We start from the raw sequence: 23,108 nt of genomic DNA on the forward strand, positions 1-23,108 counted from the left end.
TCAGACCTCCTCAGAGTTTTACAGTTTAACAGTCAATACAGAGAGAACTTCCTGTTGACAGCTAGAATGTTGCTGGAAGACATGAATCACAAGAAGATATACATGTAATGAACAGACAGACTGACAGCCAATCAGACAGACCGCCAATCAGACAGACCGCCAATCAGACTGACAGCCAATCAGACTGACAGCCAATCAGACAGACAGCCAATCAGACAGACAGCCAATCAGACAGACAGCCAATCAGACATGCTAGCACTTCTTATGACCTGGCACTACATGTGTCCCTCCTTGCCCACACCACTTTTATATATATATCCCTTTCATTTGTTTATTCAAATTCTCTCTACCTTTCTGGTCGAGTGTGTTTGTCCAGCTGTGTGGAGTCTTTGTCACGGCGACCTAACCAAGGGTTCGGTTGCCTGGGCGACACCTGGCGTGGCCCTAAAGACCACGTGAAGTAGGAAGGTTGACCGATCAATCAGCGTGACCTTCAACACATTTAAGACAATGACTGGATGTCTGTTCTGTAGGGCATTCAAATGAGTTCTATCATGACCTTTAGGTTCTGAACATCATGACCTTTAGGTTCTGAACATCATGACCTTTAGGTTCTGAACATCATGACCTTTAGGTTCTGAACATCATGAGCTTTAGGTTCTGAACATCATGACCTTTAGATGAATCCTCTAAGCACAGTCCTAATGGTCCGACTACAAGAACACATTTCAGCAGATGAAACTGCAGGGGATTTTGGAGGTAGCCCAGACCGGGACTCCAGCCCATTTCCAGCAGTCATCCAGACTGAAACCAGCATAGGAGTCAAATAGAAGTGTCTCTTTCTATTCCCCGGTCTGGGACATGACCTTATTCTCCTAAAGGTTGAGGGTTTCTGATCATAGATCTGGAATGACACAAGCATGAGTCATTGTGTCGAAGAAGACATACTGGATATAAAGGAACCGAAGAAACTGCAGGTACACTGCATTCTGATGCACCCAACAGATCCCATGTTTACAGAACAAATCTGAACCTTTACATTGCTTTTATAATCTAGAAATCCTCTTGAAAGTACTCAGATTCAGACTCCTGGAGGATAAAAACAAACGTTTGCTTGGCATAGCCTTGGGACTGAACAAGTTGTTCAGTTTGGTAGGGCATATTAACATTTCCCTTAGAAGTGCATTCTGGGATTTTTGGACGCTGCCTGTTTAAGTGTGGCTGTGGAGGAAAAACTGGTCCCCAAAGATTGTGTATGCATAAGTTATGTTGCCATTTTAAGACGTTACAAATAAACAAAATAATATACCTCCTACATTAAATGTTAAATTGCTAATTAGTTTTTTTCCATTCAAAAATGTAGGAGGGTTTGTAAATGTGAATTTCATTACCATCTTTTTGAATAAAAGTTAAGAATGAATTGCATCATTCAAGTCGCAGGTGTGCCCCAGAATTTAAGCGTTTTATTAAACCCCTGAGGCTGGAGTAAGTCCCCCTTGGAGTTATGTCAGAAACACGCCACTCTTAAATGCACTCCGGGCATGTGCGTAAAGCGCGGGGGTTAGTTTGGGTTTTGCAGAAAATCAATTTTTGTAAAATCGTTGGTAGTACTATGACTGACCGATAGATGGAGACAGGAGAAAGTCTTACTTTGGTTCGCTAAAACCGGAAGAAGGAAATGTCGTCACAGTGGTGGTAAATTCAAACTTCTGCAACAAAACGTCATTGGAAGTGGTCGCGTAGATTTACTTACTAAAGGATCTCTATTAAATGTTTTTTTCATTTATAACATTTGGTTTGCTGACAAGATCCACGTTTGTATTCAAGGTTAGTTTAAAACCATTAGCAAAACATAACTTGTATACACTTAGCAAAATAAATGTAGTCAATTCGGTTAACACCCCTTGTCAATCTAACCGCTAGTCAGTCACAGTAACTTGCTATGTTTGTAATTTAACCTATTTAATTAAATACCTGGTTTGAATAAATACGTCTTGTCACAATTTAACATTGTATTAAATTGTGTGCATGATGGTCGCATTTTTTTTTATGCGATCATCATGCTCAGAAACCAAGGATGTCAGCTGACTGGCTACTAATTTTAAATGTGTACAATTGTTGCGTTTTAGTTCAGGTTTTAGCTAATTTAGTGAGCGAAATGTTCTGCTACTACTGACTCAACCTAAACATAACTCGCCAGGTTACATCCAGAACTAGCTAGTATAGATCTTTTATTTTTTTAAAGGTGCAGTCGTTTTTCCGTAGCGGAAAACCCGTAGTTCAGTGACATGGCCATGGACAGCGCAGCGGAACTCCTTAAGAACTATGAAGTCTACGAAACCATTGGCTCGGGTGAGATGTCCCAACCCACACTTAAAATCGGGAGATTTTTGTTTTGTGTGTGTGTGTGTGTATGCGCGCGCGTGTGCGCGTGTGTTAACTCACTCGTGTGTCTCTGTCAGGAGGCTTCGCTAAGGTCAAGCTCGGTCGCCACATACTGACGGGAGAGAAAGTGGCCATTAAGATCATGGATAAGAAAGATCTGGGGGTGAGTCGCTGTCCCCCGTGTCCAGGTAGACCCAACCCAGTGATAGCCCAGTCGTCCATACTGAATGCTTCCTCTCTTCTCTCCCTCGTTTCTTTGCCTGTGCAGGACGACCTTCCCCGTGTGAAGTTGGAGATCGAGGCGATGAAGAGTCTCAGTCATCAGCATGTGTGCAGACTGTATCATGTCATAGAGACTAACACACAGATATTTATGGTGTTGGAGGTATGACAAGCGCACACACACACAACAACACTCTCACAGGCCTACACAAAGGCATAAAAAGACATACACAAACACACACTCTGTCCATTTGTCTGAGAGTGACTCTGAGTCTCTCTGCCTGTCTGTCGGTCTCTCTGCCTGTCTGTCGGTCTCTCTGCCTGTCTGTCGGCCTCTCTGCCTGTCTGTCGGCCTCTCTGCCTGTCTGTCGGCCTCTCTGCCTGTCTGTCGGCCTCTCTGCCTGTCTGTCTTCCTCAGTATTGTCCTGGCGGGGAGTTGTTTGACTACATCATAGCTAAAGACCGTCTGTCGGAGGAGGAAACCAGAGTGTTTTTCCGTCAGATTGTTTCGGCGATGGCCTACGTCCACAGCCAGGGTTACGCCCATCGAGACCTTAAACCGGTAGGATGACCTCTAAACACGTTGTCATCATCCAGTGGATGATGCCCAGGTGGCGTGCACAGGGTTTTTCCTGGTTGTCATCCAGTGGATGATGCCCAGGTGGTGTCTCGGTATACAGTGCTGCATTATATCAGCTAACATGTGACACTTCTGTGGACCAATCATCCAATCCACGAGCACCTAGATGGTGACCCCAGTTGTCTAAAATTCTGCATCTTCGATGTCCTCTGATTGGGATATTTAACACGTGTATGAAAATACTGATCATGTCCTTCCCTTTCTCAGGAGAATCTCCTGATAGATGAGGATCACAATCTGAAACTGATCGACTTTGGCCTCTGTGCCAAACCAAAGGTAACCACACACACACACAGAAACGGTCATGTTTTTGTTACGCTCTCCAGGAAAACATTTCAGAGGTGTGTGGATAAATGCCTGCCCCCGTTTAAGGAGTTCTCTTGGGTCTGTGTGTTGCAGGGTGGTCTGAGCTATGAGTTGATGACGTGTTGTGGTAGTCCAGCCTACGCTGCTCCAGAACTCATCCAGGGGAAAGCCTACATCGGCTCTGAGGTCTGACACAAGGAATGTGTGTGTGTTACCAAGTGTGGAGTTTGGTGGTTCGGCAGTTCATCCTGATGTGTGGTTAAATAATGTTATATGTTGTGTGTTTTCAGGCTGGTGCGTGGTTATGTAATGTGTGTTTTAAGGCTGATGCGTGGTTATGTAATGTGTGTTTTCAGGCTGGTGCATGGTTATGTAATGTGTGTTTTCAGGCTGATGCGTGGTTATGTAATGTGTGTTTTAAGGTTGATGCGTGGTTATGTAATGTGTGTTTTCAGGCTGATGCGTGGTTATGTAATGTGTGTTTTCAGGCTGATGCGTGGTTATGTAATGTGTGTTTTCAGGCTGATGCGTGGTTATGTAATGTGTGTTTTAAGGTTGATGCGTGGTTATGTAATGTGTGTTTTCAGGCTGATGCGTGGTTATGTAATGTGTGTTTTCAGGCTGATGCGTGGTTATGTAATGTGTGTTTTCAGGCTGATGCGTGGTTATGTAATGTGTGTTTTCAGGCTGATGCGTGGTTATGTAATGTGTGTTTTCAGGCTGATGCGTGGTTATGTAATGTGTGTTTTCAGGCTGATGCGTGGTTATGTAATGTGTGTTTTCAGGCTGATGCGTGGTTATGTAATGTGTGTTTTCAGGCTGATGCGTGGTTATGTAATGTGTGTTTTCAGGCTGATGCGTGGTTATGTAATGTGTGTTTTCAGGCTGATGCGTGGTTATGTAATGTGTGTTTTCAGGCTGATGCGTGGTTATGTAATGTGTGTTTTCAGGCTGATGTGTGGTTATGTAATGTGTGTTTTCAGGCTGATGTGTGGAGTATGGGGGTTCTGCTGTTTGCTCTGCTGTGTGGTTATGTAATGTGTGTTTTCAGGCTGATGCGTGGTTATGTAATGTGTGTTTTCAGGCTGATGTGTGGAGTATGGGGGTTCTGCTGTTTGCTCTGCTGTGTGGTTATGTAATGTGTGTTTTCAGGCTGATGTGTGGAGTATGGGGGTTCTGCTGTTTGCTCTGCTGTGTGGTTATGTAATGTGTGTTTTCAGGCTGATGCGTGGTTATGTAATGTGTGTTTTCAGGCTGATGTGTGGTTATGTAATGTGTGTTTTCAGGCTGATGCGTGGTTATGTAATGTGTGTTTTCAGGCTGATGTGTGGAGTATGGGGGTTCTGCTGTTTGCTCTGCTGTGTGGTTATGTAATGTGTGTTTTCAGGCTGATGTGTGGAGTATGGGGGTTCTGCTGTTTGCTCTGCTGTGTGGTTATGTAATGTGTGTTTTCAGGCTGGTGCGTGGTTATGTAATGTGTGTTTTCAGGCTGATGCGTGGTTATGTAATGTGTGTTTTCAGGCTGATGCGTGGTTATGTAATGTGTGTTTTCAGGCTGATGCGTGGTTATGTAATGTGTGTTTTCAGGCTGATGCGTGGTTATGTAATGTGTGTTTTCAGGCTGATGCGTGGTTATGTAATGTGTGTTTTCAGGCTGATGTGTGGAGTATGGGGGTTCTGCTGTTTGCTCTGCTGTGTGGTTATGTAATGTGTGTTTTCAGGCTGATGCGTGGTTATGTAATGTGTGTTTTCAGGCTGATGCGTGGTTATGTAATGTGTGTTTTCAGGCTGATGTGTGGAGTATGGGGGTTCTGCTGTTTGCTCTGCTGTGTGGTTATGTAATGTGTGTTTTCAGGCTGATGCGTGGTTATGTAATGTGTGTTTTCAGGCTGATGCGTGGTTATGTAATGTGTGTTTTCAGGCTGATGTGTGGAGTATGGGGGTTCTGCTGTTTGCTCTGCTGTGTGGTTACTTGCCCTTTGATGATGACAACTGCATGGCCCTTTACAGGAAGATCACGGTAATAACATGATCTGTATACCTTTCTGCTACGGCAGTTCAGCTCTATGTGAGTGTTACACGGTTTCTGGACCAGAATGTAGAACCCCTGATGAAGACTAACCTAGATGATGATGATGTTTCAGAAAGGTGTATTTGACAACCCTCGGTGGCTTTCTCCTGGGAGCATCCTACTTCTAAACCAGATGATGCAGGTATTCACATGAGTACACACACACACACTTTCTCTTTTCATGTCTCTTAACTTTAAAAGGGAAATAACTAAAGTGTAATATGTACTTTATAACAACTAACATTATAATTATAATAATGTCTACTACTGCTATAGGGTACATACAGGGTACATACATGGTCTCTCTCTGTCTGTCTCTCAGTTTCAATTCAATAGGTGCTTAATTGGCATGAATGGATGTTTGCCACTGTTTCCAAAGCAAACATGTTTAGGTAGCAATAGTGTCAGTCTTTTTCTGTTTTTGTGTGTCTGTGTATATGTCTGTCTGTCTGTCTGTGTGTGTCTGTGTATATGTCTGTCTGTCTGTCTGTCTGTGTCTGTCTGTCTGTCTGCGTGTCTGTCTGTCTGCGTGTGTGTGTGTGTGTGTGTGTGTGTGTGTGTGTGTGTGTGTGTGTGTGTAGGTGAATCCTAGACATCGTGTGACTGTCAGACAGCTCCTAGATCATCCATGGATGATGACTGGATATGGGAGTCCTGTGGAATGGCACAGCAAGCGACCTGTAAGAACACACCTCACACACACCAAACACACACATACCACACAGACACACACACACACACCTCACTCACACCAAACACACATACCTCACACACACATACCTGACACACACATACCTGACACACACATACCTCACACACACATACCTGACACACACATACCACACAGACACACACACATACCTCACACACACCTCACACACACACCTCACACACCACACACACACATACCTCACACACACACACACCTCACACACACATACCTCACACACACATACTTCACACACACACATACCTCACACACCACACATCTCACTTAACATACACTCGCACAGACACGCAAATCTAACTACACACACACACACACACACACACACACACACACACACACACACACATGGTCTCTCTCCCCTGAAGAAATGTCTTCTGTGTCCAGCTGGGTTATATCGATGAGGACTGTATCACTGAGATGGCTGTCAGCCTGCAGCACTCCAGGAACACAACCCGCCAGATGGTCAGCCAGGTACTGGACCCATGACTGGAGTTACCACCCACACCACTAGATGGCAGTAGAACACAGTCCTTCAACCCGGACTCCATTGCCCACGTGCATTCACAGTTTTCAATTAGCAGATGCCGTTACTCATGGCTGTTTTTATGTGTTTATGTACATGTGTATTGTGTGTGTGTGTAGTGGAGGTATGACCATACCACCGCCATCTACCTGTTGCTGCTCTCTAAGAAACAGAGAGGAAAACCAGTCCGAATCCGACATCTTCCTGTCTCTGATGTCACATCCTGTTCACCTCACCATCTCGTAGTACAGGTCAGATTCTAAAAGCCCTCAGCTCTTTCTCTCCATCTAAATCTCTGGCTCCTTTACATTGTCTCAGGCTCGCTGAGGGGAGGATCCCTGCTGACGATGGGGTTCTGCCCCCTGGGTTGTGATTGTCTCCATGGAGACCTCAGCCAGTAACCTCTGTAGAGCTTGTAGGTGCCCAACCTGCCCCACGGAGTCCCCAAAGTGCCCCAGACCAAGGCAGCCATGTCTGACCTCTATCACACCAGCCCCCCGTCCTCTCTCATGTCTGACCTCTATCACACCAGCCCCTCTGTCCTCTCTCATGTCTGACCTCTATCACACCAGCCCCTCTGTCCTCTCTCATGTCTGACCTCTATCACACCAGCCCCTCTGTCCTCTCTCATGTCTGACCTCTATCACACCAGCCCCTCTGTCCTCTCTCATGTCTGACCTCTATCACACCAGCCCCTCTGTCCTCTCTCATGTCTGACCTCTATCACACCAGCCCCCCGTCCTCTCTCATGTCTGACCTCTATCACACCAGCCCCCTCTGTCCTCTCTCATGTCTGACCTCTATCACACCAGCCCCCCCTGTTGGTACCAGGCATCAAGACATGCCTTAGTGGTTTTATGTGCTGGGAAACCTGTCTCTCATGTCATCCCCTCTCCCTTGTCATCCCCTCTCCCTTGTCATCCCCTCTCCCATGTCATCCCCTCTCCCATGTCATCCCCTCTCCCATGTCATCCCCTCTCCCATGTCATCCCCTCTCTCATGTCATGTCCTCTCTCTCTCTAACCTTCTTCCTCAGGTCTTTCTTTCTCTCTCGTCAGGATAGTTTTATTGACTTCATGCTGCTGTTCTCTTTCTCCTACTCCATCTCGGTCCAGTCTCAGAAGACTCTCCTTTTCACTGACGATGATGATGACGATGATGATGATGATGCAGAGGACTTTTGCTATGACGATGATCTGCCCTGGCTCACACCGCAACAAAAGGTCAGGGGTCAACACTGTGTTCATGTGTGTGTGTGTGTGTGTGTGTGTGTGTGTAAATGTATTTTTGCCGAACCGCATCAGCGGAGCCGCCCAAGACGAGCGAATGTGTCTCACCGACCGACGCTTGTTAAATAGCGTGGTGGTTAGAGACCCAGCCTCTCACGCAGGCGACCGGTGTTCAATTCTCACCACGGCCCCAACAAATTAGGCATTACGATTGTTTTAATTTATAGGTGCTGTACAGCTGCTACCTCGCCATCCCCAACAGCGTAGGGGTTCGAGTCACGGACCAGTTAGGCATTAGGATTTATTTATATTGCTCTCATTTCGGTTTACACAGCGTAGTTCATGTGGTGTAGTGTTTCGCTATTCAGCGGTCTATTTGTTTTCTACAGAAGCAAACCAGCCATGGAGTGATTTGAGTCCTTGTTTTCATTATAGCTAGCCATCTACAGTAATCTCTTTCTAATTTAACGTGTTGAATGTGGTGTAGCGATCCTGTTATGACTGGGTTTTGTTTGGATGTTTACTAATGTAGGGAACCATGGAGTTTCAACTAATTGGTTTGACAAGTAAACAGACACCACACGCATCACGTGCAACAGCACGCACTGTTGAAACAGCGTCGTGGTTAAAGACCCAGTCTGTCACATAGTAAACCATGGATGGAATCCAGCCTGGCAACAACATGCATCCCTTCTAATGGTGAGCCGGCCGGACTAGGCTGACCTGGTTCCTTCTCTTGTTTTATCAGCCCCTTTCTTTCTGTCTTCTTAAAGAGATTGACATGTCTGTCAGCTGAGAAGGGGCGGGACCAAACAAACCACGCCCCCACTCCAGAGAGACGACCAGTCACACCCCACAGTCGCCAAGAGAGGCGGGACCGAGGCCGGGAACAAAGCAATAAGAACAAAGAGAACGTTGCTGTGGCCAGTAAGGACTCCGATATATTTGCTCTGCCCGCACCAAGATCTCCGCTACCCAGCAGGAAAACCACAACGACCAATAAGAACGTCTTGACCACGCCCACACATAACATCATGAATCACTCTGGACGCAGGGCAGACACACCCAAAGGTAAGACCACACACACATTCACATACAACCACACACAACCACACAATCAGGGGGAAATCAGTTAGCATACTGTTTTCCCCCTGATTACAGATCCTAACAAATCATGTTCTGAAATCAGGGGAAAGTACCCACACACACACACACACACACAAACACACACACCTAAATCAAACTACCATTCAGTATTTCATGACATGACTGTTTCGGTGGTGAAGTCGTTAGCGAGCTGTGGTGGGATCTTTAGGGGAAGGGCTCTAGTGACCCCTAGTGGTGGCATGGAGGCACATGTTCAGAAAGAGTGCGTTTCCTTAGGCGCACAAGGACTATGGTGGACGTGATAAGAACCAGAGCAACACAGGATGTGCTTTGGAAGACACGCATCTCAACATCGACTGTCCCGAGTTGGGAGTTGCCACAATGAAGCAGGGTCTTAACCACGAATGGGATGACACTTTTGGTCGTGTTGCTAATCCTCATGACTCATAACAAAACTCTCTCTCTCTCTAACTCTCTCTCTCTCTCTCTCTCTCTCTCTCTCTCTAACTCTCTCTCTCTGTAACTCTCTCTAACTCTCTCTCTCTCTAACTCTCTCTCTCTCTAACTCTCTCTCTAACTCTCTCTCTCTCTCTCTCTAACTCTCTCTCTCTCTCTAACTCTCTCTCTCTCTCTAACTCTCTCTCTCTCTCTCTAACTCTCTCTCTCACTCTCTCTAACTCTCACTCTCTCTAACTCTCACTCTCTCTAACTCTCACTCTCTCTAACTCTCACTCTCTCTAACTCTCACTCTCTCTAACTCTCTCTCTCTAACTCTCTCTCTCTAACTCTCTCTCTCTCTAACTCTCTCTCTCTCTAACTCTCTCTCTCTCTCTAACTCTCACTCTCTCTAACTCTCACTCTCTCTAACTCTCACTCTCTCTAACTCTCACTCTCTCTAACTCTCTCTCTCTCTAACTCTCTCTCTCTCTCTCTCTCTCTCTCTCTCTAACTCTCTCTCTCTCTCTAACTCTCTCTCTCTCTCTAACTCTCTCTCTCTCTCTAACTCTCTCTAACTCTCTCTCTCTCTCTCTCTCTCTCTAACTCTCACTCTCTCTAACTCTCACTCTCTCTAACTCTCACTCTTTCTAACTCTCTCTCTCTCTAACTCTCTCTCTCTCTCTAACTCTCTCTCTCTCTCTAACTCTCTCTCTAACTCTCACTCTCTCTAACTCTCACTCTCTCTAACTCTCACTCTCTCTAACTCTCTCTCTCTCTAACTCTCACTCTCTCTAACTCTCACTCTCTCTAACTCTCTTTCTCTAACTCTTCATATCTTTCCCTCATCTACTGTACATCCCACCTTTCTGGCCTTCTACGGCTGACAGCTGTGTCCAGCCCAGCCCCCAGGGATGTGTGCGTGTCCGTCCCCTGGCGTGTTCTGTGACAGGTGTAGCTGTCTCTGTCTCTTCCTCACTGTCCCCTGTGGTGTGTACTGACATGAGTTACACTCCTCTCTCGTGTGTGTGTGTGTGTGTGTGTGTGTTGCAGCCGGAGGCGGTACTCTTCAAGACCCGTCGTCGAGGAAAAGAGAGAGAGAAGAAAGGAAGGCTGAAGGAGTGGTGGAGATACTGACCTTTAGCCCAGAGAGACGGTATGATGGGGGGGGGGGGGCGGGGGGGTCGGAGACTTGATGTCTCCATCCTGACCCAGATGTAGTCCTGTGGTCGCGCTGTTGTCTTTGGACGGTTCTAGAAGTCGTTCTAGAACCGTGGTGTCGTTGTGTCTGAGATAAGCCCCTCCCCTTCCGCCCCCCAGGTCGCGGTCCCTGGACATGGCGGGGGCGGCGGGGGCTGACAGTGGTCCCAAGAGGAGGGGGGGCAAGGTGTTCGGCAGTCTGGAGAGGGGGCTGGATAAAGTCATCACCCTGCTGACACCTGGCAGGAGACGGGGGGGACGGGACGGCCCCCGCAGGATCAAGGTACACAGACACACACACACACACACACACTCTCACACACAGACAGACACACACACACACACACTCTCACACACAGACAGACACACAGACAGACACACACGCACAGACACACACGCACAGACACACACGCACAGACACACACGCACAGAGACACACACGCACAGACACACACACACACAGACACACACAGACATGCACAGACACACACACGCACAGACACACACACACATGCACAGACACACACACGCACAGACACACACACGCACAGACACACACACGCACAGACACACACACGCACAGACACACAGACATGCACGGACACACACACACACACAGACACACACACAGACACACTGACTACGCACCAACACTCTTTAATAAACCCTCCTCTTTCCTTCTGTCTCCTGTTCCTGTCTTTCTCCCTCTCTCCTCCAGGCCCAATATAACGTAACATTGACCAGTCAGACGAGTCCCGACCAGGTGTTGAATCAGCTCCTCTCCATTCTACCAGAGAAAAACGTGGACTTCTTACAGAAGGGGTAAGTACAAACACACCTAAATCAAACCACCTTCACTCAGATCCCCTGCTGTTCCAGCATTTTTTGAATGCCATCTTTCTCCTTCAGCTTGACGTTTTCTTGCTTGAATCTAGATCAGAATCTCCATTACTTAGTTACTACATTAACAAGATCACCATTGTATTCTAGCAGGAGGACTTGTACATCAAGTTGGCTGCTGACATGATCTAACAATTAACAAACGCCTAGACTGGACCAGTCTACTCTAATGTCTCTGTCTTCTACTACCAGCTACTCTAATGTCTCTGTCTTCTACTACCAGCTACTCTAATGTTTCTGTCTTCTACTACCAGCTACTCTAATGTTTCTGTCTTCTACTACCAGCTACTCTAATGTCTCTGTCTTCTACTACCAGCTACTCTAATGTCTCTGTCTTCTACTACCAGCTACTCTAATGTTTCTGTCTTCTACTACCAGCTACTCTAATGTCTCTGTCTTCTACTACCAGCTACTCTAATGTCTCTGTCTTCTACTACCAGCTACACTCTGAAGTGTCGTACCCAGGGGGACTTTGGAAAGGTGACGATGGCCTTTGAGCTGGAGGTGTGTCTGCTTCATAGGCCTGAGGTACTGTACACAATGATTAATGATCATGTGATTAATGACTACAGATCATGTGATTAATGACTACTGATCATGTGATTAATGACTACTGGCAATGTCGTCAATGACTACTGATCGTGTCATAATTAATGAGGTGATTATTAATTGATTGATTTTGTTACTATGTTGTAGGTGGTGTGTGTAAGGAGGCAGAGGCTGAAGGGAGACTCCTGGGTTTACAAGAAACTGGTGGAGGACATCCTGTCTACATTCAGCATCTAGGCTTCCTGTGGATGTCATATCCTGTCCAGCTACATCGTGCTCATAACACATCCTGACTGTCCCTCTCAGCATATAGAAATGACTACTTCCTGTTGATGTCAGATCTTGCATCTAGACATTCTAATGATGATGTCACATCCTGTCTACATCCTGCATCACAGCCTTTTAGAGGATCTCTGTATTTTAGCACAGAATTTGGATTTAACCAGTATTACATGTTACTAGTGAGTGGCAGATGGCCTGGTTGTTGTAGGATACAGTGAGTTGATAATGAGTTGATAGTTTCAATTCCCTGATTGGACAATGTAAATAAATTAATCTTATGGTCTTTAGCAAGGCGCTTAATCCTTATTGTTCTTGTAAGTAGCTCTGCTGAATGAATGTGTCGTATTACTTATCTACAATAGTATATATTCAACTTGTGTAGTGTAATTTATGTGGAGGAAATAAGGAAACTGGGCAGAATAAAGAAATTGCTGTTTCTGATGTCTGGACCCTTCAACTCCCCTGACTAACACTTTACTGAATGCATCCTTTTCTGTTTGACTTCTTTTATTCTTGTACTGTACGTTTTGCTATTATTTTCCTGTTATTCTGGCGTCCTTTCTATTGGTCCATCCATGTCTCATCTGTGAGATGATTTATTTCAATATCAATGAACAAAATAAATGGAGTTTCTAGTATTTCTTTGTTCAGTTTATTGTGAATTGCATGACTCCACAAAACTGCATGACTTCCTGTAGAGATATATTACACTAGATCAGACTCAGTAGGTGTAGAGATACATTACACTATATTAGACTCAGTAGGTGTAGAGATATATTACACTAGATCAGACACAGTAGGTTTAGAGATATATAACACTAGAACTGAAATCCTGGCTTCTTTGCAAAACTCTTTTAGTCTGGGATCCTGCTTGGTCTCAGTGAGATGAGTGATGGCATGAGAGGAGGGTGAGGAGGGAGAACCTTAATGTGAGGGTGAGGAGGGAGAACCTTAATGTGAGGGTGAAACTAATGGGAACCACACATGACCGAAGGGCCCAGATGATGCAACCCTTCCCTATCTGTCTCCAGACTCTATCTCTATGGGGTCTTTGTTTTCTCTGCCCTACCTATCTCTATGTGCTCTATCTCTGTGTTCTTTATTCGCTTTGCATTATCTCTATGTGCTCTATCTCTGTGTTCTTTATTCGCTTTGCATTATCTCTATGTGCTCTATCTATCTCTGTGTTCTTTATTCGCTTTGCATTATCTCTATGTGCTCTATCTATCTCTATGTGCTCTATCTATCTCTATGTGCTCAATATATCTCTATGTGTTCTTTATTCTCTTTGCATTACCTCTATGGGTTCTTCTTTTTCTCGGATCTATCTGCATGCTCTTCATGCGCTATATACTCTTGCAGGCTCTTTGTTGTCTTTACTCTCCAGTCCAGCAGGTGGTGTTGGGAGTCACATGTTGCCCACCAACAAAGAAGACCAACCACCCAATCAGGGATATTTTCTTGACAGGTGCAAACAGTTATGTTGAATGATGCGCCCCATTAGTCTGGCTTTCTCATGCTCAGTTCCAGACCAGGGCTGTAAAGGAAGACAGATAAAGGCAGTTGCTTCATTTCAAGTCTACGGTGTGAACCAGGAAGTGCCCTTCCAACAGATCCCATTGTAAGAGCAGTTTGTAGGTATTCTTTCCTCCCTGTGTGGTCAGCTGACCTACGGGCTGACTGTTCTTTTTTCAGGGTTACTGGGGGAAACTATTGGACTGTTCTGTGTATTTCAGAACATTTGGGAAAATCATACAATGTCCTAAGTCTTGTTAACCTATGTATATTTGCAGGTTTATGTAATATATAGTCTCAGTAAACAATAAGAAAGTGAAATTTCACATGAAAATTGAGAAATTACTACAAATAGCATTTTAGTACACTCGAAATAAGGTCTTAATCTGTTTCAAACATAATACATTAGGAGTAAATTTATAGAATATCCAATTATGAATTCAAACCCTTAATGACAATCACAGAGGTCAGACGTTTCTTGTAGTTGGCCACCAGGTTTGCACACATCTCAGGAGGGATTTTGTCCCAGGCCTCTTCTTCATGTCATTAAGGTTTTGAGGCTGTCGTTTGGCAACTCAAACCTTCAGCTCCCTCCACAGATTTTCTATGGGATTAAGGTCTGGAGACTGGCTAGGCCACTCCAGGACCTTAACGTGCTTTTTCTTGAGCCACTCCTTTGTTGCCCTTGGCTGTGTGTTTTGAGTCATTGTCATGCTGGAATACCCATCCACGACCCATTTTCAATGCCCTGGCTGAGGGAAGGAGGTTCTCACCCAAGATTTGAGGGTACATGGACCCGTCCATCGTCCCTTTGATGAGGTGAAGTTGTCCTGTCCCCTTAGCAGAAAGACCCCCCCCAAAACATAATGTTTCCACCTCCATGTTTGATGGTGGGGATGGTGTTCTTGGGGTCAGAGGCAGCATTCCTCCTCCTCCAAACATGGTGAGTTGAGGCCAAAGATCTTGGATCTTGGTCTCATCTGACCACAACACTTTCTCCTCCTAGTTCTCCTCTGAATTATTCAGAAGTTCATTGGCAAACTTCAGACGGGCCTGTACATGTGCTTCCTTGAGCAGGAGGACCTTCCTGGCACTTCAGGATTTCAGAAAAAAAATAATATTGGTGAGTATGGTCCCAGCTGCCTTGAGATCATTGACAAGATCCTCCTGTGTAGTTCTGGGCTGATTCCTCACCGTTCTCATGATCATTGTAACTCCACGAGGTGAGATCTTGCCTGGAGCCCCAGAACAAGGGAGATTGACAGTTCTTTTGTGTTTCTACCATTTGCAAATAATCGCATCAACTGTTGTCACCTTCTCACCAAGCTGATTGGCGATGGAATTGTAGCCCATTCCAGCCTTCTACAATCTTGTTCCTGACATCCTTGGACAGCTTGTTGGTCTTGGCCATGGTGGAGAGTTTGGAATCTGATTGATTGCTTCAGTGGACAGGTGTCTTTTATACAGGTAACAAGCTGAGATTAGGAGCACTCCCTTTAAGTGTGTGCCCCTAATCTCAGCTTGTTACCTGTATAAATGAGGGGATCAAATACTTAATTCACTCATTAAAATGCAAATCAATTTATACAATTTTTGACATGCATTTTTCTGGATTCTTTTGTTGTTATTCTCTCACTGTTATAAACCTACCATTAAACTTATAGACTGATCATTTCTTTGTCAGTGGGCAAACGTACAAAATCAGCATGGAATCAAATAATTATTTCCCTCACTGTATAATACTATTTATTACTGTAGAAACAGTCCTTCAATTCTATTATAATACTTTTTATTACTATAGAAACCATACTTAAACACTATTATAATACTATTTAGTGTCCTGAAGTACAACATGAATGGTCTCTAAAAAATACACTAAGTGTACAATTGTTATGGCTTGGGCAGGAAGCGGAGCGGTTTTGCAACCAGTTTTAAAGCACAGGGTTGAGGACCCTTTATGGACGACTAATATTAAAACCTGTCAGAAGGGTTGAGGACCCTTTATGGACGACTAATATTAAAACCTGTCAGAAGGGTTGAGGACCCTTTATGGACGACTAATATTAAAACCTGTCAGAAGGGTTGAGGACCCTTTATGGACGACTAATATTAAAACCTGTCAGAAGGGTTGAGGACCCTTTATGGACGACTAATATTAAAACCTGTCAGAAGGGTTGAGGACCCTTTATGGACGACTAATATTAAAACCTGTCAGAAGGGTTGAGGACCCTTTATGGACGACTAATATTAAAACCTGTCAGAAGGGTTGAGGACCCTTTATGGACGACTAATATTAAAACCTGTCAGAAGGGTTGAGGACCCTTTATGGACGACTAATATTAAAACCTGTCAGAAGGGTTGAGGACCCTTTATGGACGACTAATATTAAAATCTGTCAGAAGGGTTGAGGACCCTTTATGGACTACTAATATTAAAACCTGTCAGAAGGGTTGAGGACCCTTTATGGACGACTAATATTAAAACCTGTCAGAAGGGTTGAGGACCCTTTATGGACGACTAATATTAAAACCTGTCAGAAGGGTTGAGGACCCTTTATGGACTACTAATATTAAAACCTGTCAGAAGGGTTGAGGACCCTTTATGGACGACTAATATTAAAACCTGTCAGAAGGGTTGAGGACCCTTTATGGACGACTAATATTAAAATGCATTTCTTCCGCTGATGGCAGGTTGGGGAAGTGTGAGGCGAGATGAGACGTGTCCTGGCCCTGACACTCTTTCTTCTCTATCTCTGTGAGTACATCCACATCACATACTATGGCACCATATAGAGTAGGCAGACGTTCCCAGGGAGGTTCTGTTCAACCTGATCAGTACTGCACCCAACTGGAGAGGAGTGCAGTAGGAACGGGGAATAGGGTTCCGTTTGGTTCTTACGTTCCATTATGTTCCCTCCAGCTGGTGAGATGAGAACGGTTCTTCCCCATAAGGACAGCCTAAAACACTAGTTCATTTTCTATAGTCAGAAACAACACAGAGCTGTCCCAGTGAGATGATCAGAACCTCCTTTATTCTTTAAATACATTTCCACACAGCCACCATTATCCTGGGTGTTATGGGTCAGCTAGTGGTAGACAACATACAGGGACAGAACACACGACATGTCGACATACGGGGACAGAACACACGACATGTCGACATACGGGGACAGAACACACGACATGTCGACATACGGGGACAGAACACACGACATGTCGACATACGGGGACAGAACACACGACATGTCGACATACGGGGACAGAACACACGACACGTAGTCACGCAGAATCTCCACGAAGTGTTAAAACCGTTTCCACAGGCAGTCGCACTCGTCCATTCAAATAACTTGATTTCCCGACCTGTGTGGCAATACTTAGCCCTATTTGTGGAACAAAATAACCAAAGATTCAAGTGTCTTCAACGGTATCTATGGACAACAGAGTCAAGTTTGGCGATGGAACACATACAGCTTATGTCTGAATCATCACAGTCCAACTGCTCTTTAAATCCCAAATTAAAAGACAACCATCAGTTGTGTAACAATGGACTGAATGAGGAAGTGCAAATCCTTTCTAAAGCTTGTCTGTATTTTGTTGATTTATAGTGAAATGTGTACTGGAGCTGTGTTACGATGACCAAGACGCTGGTTGGGATCCACATATTTACAAAGATTAGATCTCCATAGGTCTGCAGAGAACAGACCACTCCATTGGTTTCACGTTTACTAGAGTATCTGATTTCCTTACAATGTGATTTCATTACTAGTTTGTTGAAGTGGCCGGTTGTTAGTTAAGTGCTGGTTATGTCAAATCCATTTGTGTCTCATGATACAAGTTCCACTTCTTTATTCTTATTTAGAACTGGTGGATCTTTAAGCCTGACCAACTGAAAGCTACACTGGTAGCATCATTTCCGTTTCTGTCCACTGTGAATGATTTGGTGTGTCGTTAGGTGATGCATTAGACTGAAACTCTTTCCGCATTGGGAGCAGTGGAATGGTCTCTCTCCTGTGTGAATGCGCTGGTGTGTTCTGAGATTACTCCCTTGATTGAAGCTTTTGTTACACTGGGAGCAGTGGAATGGCTTCTCTCCTGTGTGAATGCGCTGGTGTTTTCTGAGATTACCCTCTTGACAGAAGCTCTTCCCACACTGAGTGCAGTGGTACTGCTTCACTCCTGTGTGAATAAGCTTGTGTCTGCTGAGACTCTGTCCCGCTGTGAAACACTTTCCACACTGGGAGCAGCAGAAAGACTTCTCTCCTGTGTGAACAAGCTGGTGTTTCCTAAGATTACCTTCTTGGCTGAAGCTCTTCCCACACTGAGAACAGTGGTATCGCTTCTCTCCTGTGTGAGTGAGCTTATGCCTGCTGAGACTCTGCCCTGTAGTGAATTTCTTCCCACATTGGGAGCAGTGGAATGACTTCTCTCCTGTGTGAGAATGCTGATGTGTTCTGAGATTACCCTCTTGACTGAAGCACTTCCCACATTGAGAACATTGGTACTGCTTCTCTCCTGTGTGAGTTAGCTGGTGCCTGTTGAGATTCTGCCCGGTAGTGAAACCCTTCCCACACTGGGAGCAGTGGTGAGGTCTTGGCTTGTTCGTCCGTCTCTGTTTCCGGTTAGCAGGCGGGATGGAGGAACCAGAGATGGTTAGTTGTTTTAGTGAGCTGCTGGGGGACATGAGACCCTCTGATCGAGTCTCTCCACTCCTCAATAGTCTAATGTAGTCTTCATGGTGGGATCGCTTTATGTGCTTGTGAAGGTAGACTTGGAAGGTGAAGGACAACGGACAGCTGAGACACGAAAAGATCTGGGACGAGTCATTTGCACCTGCAAAAGATGGAGAACAATTGAGGGACCGGGTGAATTAGCATGACATTCCACAACACTACATGGGGGGGCTCCTTCTGGTGTAGACTGAAACATTTAAATAGAGGTCTTCAAATAATTTACAATCTTAGATGACTTAAACGTTACTATATTAAACATTTTCACTAATGTTTAATACAATCATTTGTACTGGGGCTGACCACATTAAGCTGGAACTTTGGTTAACAAATATTTCCATGTAGCCTGAGGCCCATGTGTCACCGCGGACACATCCAGTCCCGAGGCAATGTATTTTTAAAAGAATGGTTGAGCAAAACCTGATTTTGTTGGATTATATTTGGCTACTGTGACCATGTACTGTATGTCATTTGTCAATTGCAATGTAAAGTCTGAAAATGCCAACCAGAAACACCAAAAGTCATTAGAGACTGGCACCACAAAATAAATAAGAAAGGCAGCCGGTAAAGTCTGTCTGAACGTTATTTTATTCAACATTCTGGCTGGTAGAGACCTCTTATCCATGGCAACACTGATATTATGTAACCATGCAAACTTCCCCCAGTCAAACGGGTGCTTTCCTGGGTCTGCATAAATCAGACTAAATCTACAAGTGCTCTCAAGGGTTTGGGGAAAAGGGTTCATTCATTTTTTAAGATTGTACTCACTGTTGGAGCTGACCAAATCCCCAATATCCTCTTCATCAACTTCTTTTATTGAGAGAATCTCATCATCATCTTCCTTGATCTCATCTTTCATTCCAAAATTGTAATCTTCCTTCGCTGAAACAGCCTCCTCTTCTTTCACCGTTAAAGCATATTTTTCTTCTTGTTTGACGGTGACGGTCATCGCCGCCTCCTCTTTCTTCACCACAAAAGCAGCACCCTCTACTGTAACGTCTTCTTTCGACAATGTGACACATCTCTCCTCTTCCTCCTCTTTTATTCCAAACGTTTCGATTATTTCTTCTTTCACTGTAACAGTATTTTCCTCCGTTTCTTCTTTCAGTACGTCCTTCCGGCCAAGGGGTCCGCTCATCTTAATTAGTCACGGGGGGAACAGTGTTCACCAGTCCAGTCTCTCCTCATACACGAACACTCTGGGGTTCCGCCCTGAAGGACACATGACAAGAATGAACATAGTAGAGACACTAGCATTACAACGCCAACATAGACCCCGGATTAAGACACGATGAGTAAAGCTAACACGTATTGTCCAATAGTCTAGCTGCATAAGATAGTCACCTAATCTTACACATTTAACTACCTTATTAGGAACCCGGAATAATGACCAATTTAAAATGCCTTAAACGTAAACCAAGTAGGCCACCGACAACTCCAATATCTATGTGTAACTAGTTTATAACCTGCATGCGCTGGCTTGCGTACAGCTGCACCTTAGCGAGTCTGACATTGAGCTGTTTTGGAGACTAGCTGGACGAAGTTACGGCTGTAACTGGGTTGGCTATGATACCTAGTGTTTTAGTTTATTTTTTAACTCACCTCGTCAGACGGATCGTCTTTGCTTGTCGTCCCGAGTTCTTCACCTCTCAGGGCATTAACTTTGTTAGGGCTAGTCGAAATATAGCCCTAACAAAGTAATTTTAACAAAATCATTTTAACTACTTATTAGATTAACATTTTGCACAAAAAACATATTTTACAATATATGTTACACATTAGATAGACGCAACCTGAACCACAGATGATAAAACAAGCCAAGATGGCTCACAGGATGCGTAAAACAGAAGCTTCCGGTTCACCGTTTCTTTTCCCACGGGCGGAGAAAGCCCGTTGATTGGCCAGTGACTGGAGTGAATTTAGGACAACCGGGAACATCACTGTGACGGTCTTCTCACAGATGAAGTATAGTTCATTTGGATCTTCATTTGCGTCCGCCAAAGCAGCTGCTGATGTTCTTTGAGTCCCCCGGAAACATAAGAATACACAGACAGTGATGCACAAATGGGTTATCCATCAAAAACAACACATTCAGTTAATATGCATTGCATATGCGGTAATTTGTCTGCATTTCATTTTCAGTACAGTTTATGGGTGGGGGGTGTTAGACTTTCAGTGGCCGTTTGCTTTTACAGTAAGATTTTAATAACATTTTAATAAATAAAAAAGTGCATCTAGAGCAGAGCTGCCTTTCTATTTGGTCCTGTTAGTATCAATAAAGTAATTACCCCACACACACAGAGTATGTGGTAATATGGAGCCCACTAATTAACCCGAGTGACCTCTTCATTTCTCTTTGTCGCTCTCTGTCTCCCTCCTGCTATGCTTCATTCTCAAAGGGCTTCAGAGTGCCCAGAGGTCAGAGGTCACCCAACAAGGAAGTGTTTGTAATCAGGTGAGTTGGCAATTCACTGAAAACATTATGTTGTGTGCATGGCCATTGACTTTAGGAGGACAGGAGCGTTCGTTAGAGGGTGGGAACCACTTATGGAGGTGAGGGACTGTGGAGAAGAGGGGTGAGATGGAAGTAACTGTGACTCTGTTTATTTCCAGCAGGACTCGTCTCTGAGTTTGAAAACGGCTTCTCTCCTCCTTTCCCCCCTCTCTCTCTACTCTTGGCTTGTCTCCACACTGGTGAACTTCCTTTTCTCCCCCCTCTCTCTCCACTCTTGGCTGGTCTCCACGTTGGTGAACCTCCTCTTCTCTGCACTGACCCTGGTCCTCTCCTCTATATACTACACTGTCCTGCTCATTCTGGCGGTGCCTTGTTGTGTTGCCACCTGGTGGTCATCTGCAGTAATGTGCTATATCTGTGGGGCACTCTACATGGTTCACCTGGGGCTGGTGTTCTGTGCTCTGACAGTTCTCGCCATTGCTAGACACAAAATGGCCGAAGAAACTGAAGCTCTCAGACTCCGACCTGGCCTGGGGTCTATGTTAGGACGCTAGGCCTCAGAGAATAACTCTGACTGGAACTTTGTCTTTAAAACCGACCCGTTATTAGTGTTCTGTGTTGTTAAACAATAAATTTAATTTTCCAGCTTTATGACTGTCAATTAATCTGTCTCATTCCTTTCATATTCTCTTTTTTTCTGTCCCTCTCTCCCTCGGCTGGAGCACCGACACCTGTTTGTCCTTCCCTAGTGTATCCCGTTGGTCAGTGTTTAGTTTTGAGTCCTATGGAGAGATGACACCCTATTCCCTATATAGTACACTACTTTAACCAGAGACCTATGGAGAGATGACACCCTATTCCCTATATAGTACATTACTTTAACCAGAGTCCTATGGAGAGATGACACCCTATTCCCTATATAGTACACTACTATAACCAGAGTCCTATGGAGAGATGGTACCCTATTCCCTATATAGTACACTACTTTAACCAGAGCCCTATGGAGAGATGACACCCTATAGTAATTATTATTAGAAAAAGGAAACTCCTGTTGCATTGAAGAGGTTAACAGAGCTCTTCCAGAATCCTCTGAACTGAAATGTACCTGTTTCAGTGCGTTAGTCAAGGCCTCCTTACACAAGCAGAGTGTGTGAGTGTGTAAGCGGATACAAGTTGATCTGTGTGTGTGTGTGTGTGTGCGTGTGTGTGTGTGTGTGTGTCATAGATTCCTCATTAGCATAAAGGCCAGACCAGAGCTGCTCAAGCAGAGAATTAAAAAACCTTAATGTGCTGTCAACCCTCCTCTCCATTTCACTCTCTCCTGCTCTCCCTCTCTACCTCACCCTATCTCTCTCACCCTCCCTCTCTGCCTCTCTACCTCACCCTATCTCTCTCACCCTCCCTCTCTACCTCACCCTATCTCTCTCACCCTCCCTCTCTACCTCACCCTATCTCTCTCACCCTCCCTCTCTGCCTCTCTACCTCACCCTATCTCTCTCGCCCTCCCTCTCTACCTCACCCTATCTCTCTCACCCTCCCTCTCTGCCTCTCTACCTCACCCTATCTCTCTCACCCTCCCTCTCTACCTCACCCTATCTCTCTCACCCTCCCTCTCTACCTCACCCTATCTCTCTCACCCTCCCTCTCTACCTCACCCTATCTCTCTCACCCTCCCTCTCTACCTCACCCTATCTCTCTCACCCTCCCTCTCTACCTCACCCTATCTCTCTCACCCTCCCTCAGTATTTCTCTGCCTCTCTGTCTGTTTCTCTTCTTACCAACGAAGTACAGTCGTTTTCATGTGTAGTTGGAAGAACAGAATCCAGATCTCCA

The 23,108-nt window shown here is 45.0% G+C and overlaps 2 protein-coding genes across 3 annotated transcripts; one reads left to right on the forward strand and one right to left on the reverse strand.

Annotated features, from left to right (window-relative positions):
* Positions 1–1,666: 1,666 nt before the first annotated feature.
* On the forward strand, positions 1,667–13,217 carry melk (maternal embryonic leucine zipper kinase). 2 transcript variants are annotated; one of them, XM_029118340.2, is made up of 19 exons: positions 1,667–1,827; positions 2,266–2,352; positions 2,463–2,548; positions 2,654–2,770; positions 3,026–3,169; positions 3,455–3,523; positions 3,647–3,739; positions 5,475–5,573; positions 5,698–5,766; positions 6,206–6,304; positions 6,739–6,825; positions 6,997–7,128; positions 7,993–8,100; positions 8,880–9,177; positions 10,702–10,804; positions 10,969–11,131; positions 11,567–11,670; positions 12,189–12,276; positions 12,445–13,217. In XM_029118340.2, exons 2-19 carry the CDS (start codon positions 2,289–2,291, stop codon positions 12,532–12,534), a joined length of 2,013 nt encoding a protein of 670 aa, XP_028974173.1. In that variant the 5' UTR covers positions 1,667–1,827; positions 2,266–2,288; the 3' UTR covers positions 12,535–13,217. The 2 variants fall into 2 exon arrangements, with proteins under 2 accessions (XP_028974173.1, XP_028974172.1); XM_029118339.2 differs by having other exon boundaries at positions 1,668–1,827; positions 2,246–2,352.
* A 4,006-nt stretch (positions 13,218–17,223) lies between these two features.
* LOC105007029 (zinc finger protein OZF-like) lies at positions 17,224–20,643 on the reverse strand. Its single transcript, XM_010865785.5, has 3 exons — positions 20,423–20,643; positions 19,589–20,032; positions 17,224–18,923 (listed from the first exon to the last, which is right to left on the reverse strand). The coding sequence occupies exons 2-3, from the start codon at positions 19,956–19,958 to the stop codon at positions 18,001–18,003; spliced, it is 1,293 nt and encodes a 430-aa protein (XP_010864087.2). The 5' UTR covers positions 19,959–20,032; positions 20,423–20,643; the 3' UTR covers positions 17,224–18,000.
* Between the last annotated feature and the right edge of the window lie 2,465 nt (positions 20,644–23,108).

Source organism: Esox lucius, chromosome 25 (genome assembly GCF_011004845.1).
Source record: "Esox lucius isolate fEsoLuc1 chromosome 25, fEsoLuc1.pri, whole genome shotgun sequence".
Classification (NCBI taxonomy): Eukaryota; Metazoa; Chordata; class Actinopteri; order Esociformes; family Esocidae; genus Esox; species Esox lucius.

Excerpts from the sequence above, each read along its gene's own strand:
- LOC105007029 (XM_010865785.5), bottom strand. The coding sequence starts at position 19,958 with ATGAGCGGACCCCTTGGCCGGAAGGACGTACTGAAAGAAGAAACGGAG. Across the intron at positions 18,924-19,588 it reads GGATTTGGTCAGCTCCAACA|GTGCAAATGACTCGTCCCAG; the intron begins GTGAGTACAATC and ends CATCTTTTGCAG.
- melk (XM_029118340.2), top strand. The coding sequence starts at position 2,289 with ATGGCCATGGACAGCGCAGCGGAACTCCTTAAGAACTATGAAGTCTAC. Across the intron at positions 2,771-3,025 it reads AGATATTTATGGTGTTGGAG|TATTGTCCTGGCGGGGAGTT; the intron begins GTATGACAAGCG and ends TGTCTTCCTCAG. Across the intron at positions 10,805-10,968 it reads ACCTTTAGCCCAGAGAGACG|GTCGCGGTCCCTGGACATGG; the intron begins GTATGATGGGGG and ends TCCGCCCCCCAG.